This window comes from Pteropus alecto, unplaced genomic scaffold, assembly GCF_000325575.1.
Source record: "Pteropus alecto unplaced genomic scaffold, ASM32557v1 scaffold61, whole genome shotgun sequence".
Classification (NCBI taxonomy): Eukaryota; Metazoa; Chordata; class Mammalia; order Chiroptera; family Pteropodidae; genus Pteropus; species Pteropus alecto.
Genome location: NW_006434835.1, coordinates 4,821,881 through 4,828,586, shown reverse-complemented (window position 1 = coordinate 4,828,586; position 6,706 = coordinate 4,821,881). Strand labels below are relative to the sequence as shown.

The following is a 6,706-nucleotide window of genomic DNA, read 5'->3' as shown; positions in this document are numbered from 1 at the left end:
TTCTTAGATCTTAAAGGCCTGATTACAAACTTGTGATTTTTTTTTTTTTTGGCTGAATAATGTGCCAAGGTTACTAAAAGCAGGGTTACTATAAAAACATTGTTAAACATTGAAAACAAGATTGCGAAATCATCTACCTAGAAACTGGTGATCAGAGTATCAATGATGTAAATATTTTCATAAAAAACAGTATAAAAATCAATACCCTGTCTCATTGCTACAAAACATGAATAGAAAGGTTGTAAAAATCCAGATATTGTAAAATTTATTGCCGAAACGTTTATTTGAATGCTGGTGATTTACATTATCAAATTTTCTTCCATTTCCTTAAAAAACTTCTAAAACTACAAAAGATATTGAACGGGATCAACCAGAAAGAAAAGTTAACCTACTCTCCTTAGAACCAGCTCCCCACTTCCCCCAACTCCCAAGACAATGGTTGGGGGGCGGGGAGAAAGCCACCAGTCCCTTTCCTGAAAGAAGGCTCCTTACAACTCCCGTGGGCCACTCGCCAGCCACCCCCGGCCGGCCTTCCAGGCAGCGGCTGGCGCGCTCACCGGTGGCCTCCGGGTGTCTCCAAGGCAATTCTGTTCGGTTTGCCAACCTCTGCCTGCCAGCCAGTGGTCTTCTTGGTGGTCACGTGGCGCCGGGCGTGCTTCGACAGGTGGTCGCTGCGCATGAAACGCCGGTCGCACGCTGGGCACACGAACTTCTTCTCCCCGGTGTGCGTCCTGCGGTGGCGAGAGAGCTCGTCGGAGCGGGCGAATTTCTTACCGCAGCCAGCCCAGCTGCAGCCGAAAGGCTTCTCTCCTAAGAGGCGAGAAAGCGCAAGTTAAAGTGTAGATGCTCAACGGTTCACTGGTGGCGTTTTAATTTTGTTCATCAAAGTCTAGAAAGAAAGTAATAGCCTATTCTTCTGGTGTCGGGTCACTCAGAAGTTAAGAAATCCTCCAAGTCTCTTTCTGCCACCTCTGAGAGGTAACATGCCAGGGCCCAGAGATGTCAAACTAATCTAATCTTTCAAAGGACATTTTTAAATAAAAATAAATCTTGGTTAGCTCGCAGTGGAGGAAAGATTTTTGAAAGGAATAATAATTCTTTCCCTTAGGAAGCTGCGCATCTAAAAGATTCCCTCCGGGACCTCCATGACTTCTCAGGATCGTTACTTCCATGCTCATATTTGTTAATTACCCAACAAAAAGGTTGCACAATGGGTTGGAACTCCAACAGCCACCTTCCTGCCGCCGTTACCAGCTCCCAGAGTCTGTCACTCATTCAGGTGCTGAGCCCCCAGCAGGCGACCCACACTGTTATCTCCCTGGAGTCCCAGAGGTGAGCCAGGGGGGGCTCTGTCTGCAGGTGACATGTAGCCCTTCCCCACAGAGCAGAAGGGCCCCTTTCCTGCATCCTGAAGCTCTTGTCTTGATCAGGCTGTGACAATCTTACACTGCTCGTGTGACCGCGTGAAATGACTTGTTAAGCACTGTTACACGTGGCCGTGTGACCTGCCTTTCCCAGGGTTGATGACTTGTCTAGTTCATCTGTCTTTGTACAGCTTAGCCCCAGCACAGTGCTTTGTACGGCAGGTGGCGAATAAGTGCTTTCGAATGAAAGAGTGGTGGGGAGACACCGCCTATTTGATATTTTTTGTAGTTGAATTAATGGGGGAATTTTTTTTCAGATTATTTGATATTTTTCGTAGTTGAATTAATGGGGAAATTTCCGCATCACAATGGTTTTGTGAACCATTCTATGAAAAGGCCTGAACTTCCTGGATTTCAAAGACCCCATGTTGTAAGCGTATAAAAAGGATGCCCACCTGTTCCCAGGAATCCAGCACCGCTGCTGGCAAGTGCCAGGACGGCTGGACAAATATGAACAACCCTTTGCCATGGGATTTATAAAGTACCCTACCTGTTTTCAACAGATCAAAAATGTAGCTTTTGCTCCCTTTATCTAATTCTAATTAAAACATTTTTCAGATTGGTCGAAATCCATGGAACACTATCTTATTTAAAGTAAACTTACCCAAAGTTTCTATTTCTTATGAAAATTTAGTGTTGACAAATGGCATAAGAAGTCGATCTTTCGGAACCTTTACTTTTATGGTCATTTAAATTGGAGTATTTTGGGAAACCTGAAAAAAGCCTGTTTTGATCATCTCATTTTATGCTATCCCGTATTTCTCCCAAAGTGAAGCTGATGAGTTAACAGTAAAACCTCATTCTATCACCTCCCCAAATCTGGAATCTGTGTTTGGATGTGATGTGAGGTTCACCTCAGTCGAATGAGCGAAAAAATAGAATCAGCCAAGTCAGTGAGCCCGTCAGAGGCGCCCGTCCCCTCTGATACAGCTACGACAGTCACCCTGCAGCACCAAGGGCCACGCATAATTGACTGGTGTCAGGTTCTTGTGTCGGACACCAAGAGTTTATATCCAGTGAGATCCGTCAAGCATATAAAGAATTTCTTTTAAAAAAAGAAAAAATGTGGTGGGAAACACAATAAACCACTAGGGTCAAAGAAGAAAGCAGAGCTGAGGGGTCACTGTGAGAACTGACTCTGGCGAGGCCTCTCAGGGTTTCCCGTGAGGAAGCGTGGAACTGGGGAGAGAGAGTAGAGGCAGAGAGGCGAGCTGCTGACGGAGCCTCATCCCCGAAGCGAACAGCCCACTGCAGAGTGGGGCACAGTCGAGCTCCTTCTGCAGCGCCTGCATCCTGTCCCAGACTCCGCCTCATTCTGCAGGCGGGAGCTGCCACCATTGGAGCTTCAGTGTGCTAATTAGAGACCGCTCTATCTCACGCATTCTGGAATAAAGTACCACAGAAACGCCCTCCTGTTCCCTTTCCCCGCCGCCGTGTTCCACAAGTCACTGGTGTCCCACAAGCCGTTAGCGGACGTTTTAGTGGAAGAGGTTTCATGATCAAGAGAGTCTATGAAACACACCTTCACTGCAGAGCCTGTGGACTGTCACTGTGCTCCACGTATGTGGTCATGTGAGCCCTGAAAGGCGAGTTTCACAAGCACACTATTAAACCACAGGACCCTTAAAAACAAAACACTAACTCAAAGAACAAGAGGACCACAGCACACCCGAGACATTCTGCCCTGATCAACTAAAGCAGAGGCTCCACCAGGCAGCCCTCAGAGTTCTCCAACGTGGAAGCCAGCAGCCCCATGTAGCTACAAAATGCAAAGTCAAATACAAAATTCAGTTCCCCAGTCAAGGGCGTGCAGCTCTGTCCCTAAGGGACGGACAGAGAACGTTCCCATCACTGCAGAAAATTCTTATCTGGAAGCAGCTAAGACAGCAGAGATCACTGTCATTACAGTTAATTTCTTACGTGATTTCTCCTTCTGAATTAAAACCTATATATTCCCAAAAGTAAGAAACTATATCTCTTTGAAGTTCATATATTCTAGAATTCAAACTTTTCCATACTTTGGGGAGACTTTTCCCCATAATAAATCTAAGTCAGTCACACTGATGTTTATTGAATGGGAGTGCATTTTCTAAAATGCGAAATAAAATGTCTACTGTGATGTGAAAAGGACGATGCAAACATCACCTAAAAGCCCGTCAAAGGACCACAATCCTAAGGCTGTGCTGCATCTTATGCACTGGGGCGAGCAGATGCCACGTGGCAGAACCACCACTGACAGCTGTACTAATGCGAATCCCAAACCTACACAACTGTGAAGGCTTTTCAGAACCTAAAGAAAAAAGCCACGTTTCCACTTTCCCGGTAGTTTTCACGCTTCCCTCCCACTCGAGGGCTCAAGGTGTGCTTCTTAACCATGGGACCTGATGTCCCTGAGGCCCTACCTGCCTCAGTACTCACCTGTGTGCGTGCGAAGATGAGCCTTGAGGTGGGAACTTTTGAAGTACGTTTTCCGGCAGCCTGGAAAACTGCAAACATAATTTCTCCTTCGGGAAAAGTCTACCTGAGGGACACAGTTCTGGCTGGAGGCAATGAACACGGGAGCAGGGGCAAGAGGCAGTAACTTGGTATTACCGACAGCCATTATACTCGAAGAACAGGTGGCAGGCTGGGGGAGCGCCCCCTGGGGCAGAACCAGCATCACAGTTCCCTGAGGCACAGATGGTCCCACGAACACAGGCTGGGGCAACGGAGCAGCATGGGGTAGGATGGGTTTGACAGTCCCGGCTGATACTTGGGGAGGTGGCTTCAAAAAAGCTGATAATAAGCCGCTTTGTCCAGTCACAGGGATCATTTGGCAAAGGACAGGGGGACTGGGGATGGGGACAGAAATCAGAGGAGTGGCTTTCCTTGGCAAGTCATTTTCGTAATTCTTTGGTAAGCAGGTCTGAATTGCAACGGGCCAATCTGCCTGCTGGCCTTTGTCAGTGGGGATCAGGCCACTCGACTTATGTGAGCAAGGCTGACAAGACACTGCGTTAACGCTGAGTAAACTGTTTGTGAGGTGTGTGTCCTGCAAAGCTTCAGTATGTCCCAGAAACCGTGCTTCTCCTTCTCCGTTGTCTGAAAGCGGGCATTCTTGAGTCTGCGTGGTAGGTGTGTGGATGGGAGCAGGACTCCCCGTGGTGTGGCGGATGACACTCGTCACCACAGCCTTGCAGGGGGGGCGGCCAGGGGCTGGTTCCAGCAGCTCTGGCTTTAAGCCAGGCAGGCCCCTCTCTGCCCCACTGCTCAGCACTCTGGCTGCCCCACCAGAGGCCGGGGAGATGGCCGTGACCACGCATGCTTTGGGATCAGTTACTTGGGAAGGAACAAGCGTCCCCGTCGATGGCTCCACGAGATCAGGGCTCTGAGGAGGAGTCATGCACTTTAAAAAAAAAAAAAAGGTACTGTGTGAAAAGGTTGTTTTGGTTAAAGTTTAAAAGGGGCTTACGTTGATCATGTTGCCCCCAGTGCCTTTTTAAAAAATCTGTAGAAAAGACTGGTATAAGCCTGCTCATAACTGCGCCCGGTGGATTTCGAGGCTGCATAAGGCTCTTTACTTTTGAGTTTTCTCCCCCTTTCCTGACCTCTCCCAAATCCGCCCATTTGCTCAGCTGTAAGAATGTTGGTGCCGCTCCTGGGCTTGCACAGTTGCTGAAATGAGCGATATAAGCATTAGGACTACAGGTGAGAAAAAATAAAATTATATTCAAAATGAGAGCTTTTCACAAAAACTTTAGATTCTCAAAAATTGTTTAAATTCTGGTTAAATCATTTAACACACACTTAGCCGGTGCCCACTAGATTCAAGGTAAACCTCCTGGAACGATCCCAAAAGGCCATGCTCTAATCCTGCCCATACCAAGCCTCTCCTTGTACTGCCCCCAACTCCCACTTATTCTCGGCCTCCCCATGGAAGAGCCCAGTGCCGAGTAACTCCCAGAGGCACGCCGGCAGCCAGGCAGCACTTGTACAGTCATCTCTACCGCCTACAAGTGCCTTCTCATCCCTCTCCAGGTCGGCTTTCCACACTCTCCATTCGGTGCAAGCTTCCAGCCCAGGACAATTAGATGACTATTTTCACTTCTGTTAGCAACCGACAGCTCTCAACTCCTCCAAGTTGAGAAGCAATTTCTCCCAGCAATTTCATAGCTGTAGCAAGTTAAGAAAACAAAAAAGTGCTTGACCCTAGCCAACTCACACAAGTAAGAGGCTGGCTGCCACAGGGAGGACGAGAGGCCAGTGTTTTGACCCAGTTAACAAAGGGTGTCCTGTGCCAAAGCATAGGCTTTCCTTGACCACCCACATACCGTGATCCTAGGCAGGTTCACCTGGGGAAACCTAGCTCCCTGCAATTCCCCAGGGAAATGAGTATATTTTACTTTCTTGAATCTGTAGACTGCATCCTATGGGCATTTTAACACTGTGTCTGCAAGCTATGATCTATCAATGGACAGAACGTATTTCCTAGAGATAAAAGAAGTTTCATCCTTAGGTCCTCCACATGGGGAGGCCATGAACTTGCTTGCCAGCATCCCAGTGAATCTGCCCACGAGTTCCTCAGCACAGTTATTGAACGTACATGTTTCACAAAAACTCTCCTTTCCCCCACCTCTTACCAGCGTTGATAAAGAATGGAAGTCCTTTGGTAGCTCAGGTGCGGCGTCATCCACATGCACAGTTGTGGTGACATCTCCAGAGTCAGAGACAGGTGTGAGGGGTCTGATCTTTAACAGGTCACCTTGCTGGGATCTTTGACCCCAGGAGCTCATGCAAACAAGAGCCTCGACGGCTTCGATATCATTCTGCTCCAAGATGCTGCACGTAGACCGTTCGCTGTCATGCCGCTTTCTCTCCAGGATTGACTCACATATGTCTATGATGTCAACCTAAAGGCAACACAACACAATGGCTTCTCAGCCCAGGGGAAACTGGACTGCGGGGTAACCCTGATGGGCACGTGGCTACCCAGCCAGGAGCCTTCACCATGCATATAACAAATATACCACATGCTGCACACAAGCTCTGTTCTAGGAGAAGGTGTCAACAGAACACTCTCGACAATTTTGCTTTTAAGCCAATGTCCGAAAAAAGAAAAATGACTGGACTTGGCTGGCAAGGAGTTTCCACAGAAAACCCTTAAAAAATTCCTTAAAAAGATTACTGATATGAAGTTCATATTTTTCTTTGATAAACGATTAGTAAGACTAATTCCTAGGGTGTAAGCCAAAGTGGCTAGTCACACGGGGAGGTGGAACTGACACCAACTCTGTCAAAGGTTT

At 47.6% G+C, this 6,706-nt stretch overlaps 1 protein-coding gene across 1 annotated transcript in view; it reads right to left on the bottom strand.

Annotated features, from left to right (window-relative positions):
* Window positions 1-6,706, bottom strand: part of KLF11 (Kruppel like factor 11) — a 10,500-nt gene continuing 3,794 nt past the window's right edge. Inside the window, exons 4-6 of the mRNA XM_006910413.3 lie at window positions 6,044-6,313; window positions 3,843-4,809; window positions 1-810 (exon numbers count right to left, since the gene is read on the bottom strand). Of these exons, the coding sequence (XP_006910475.1) occupies window positions 554-810; window positions 3,843-4,809; window positions 6,044-6,313 (1,494 nt within the window). The 3' untranslated portion in view covers window positions 1-553. The remainder of the gene's footprint in view (window positions 811-3,842; window positions 4,810-6,043; window positions 6,314-6,706) is intronic.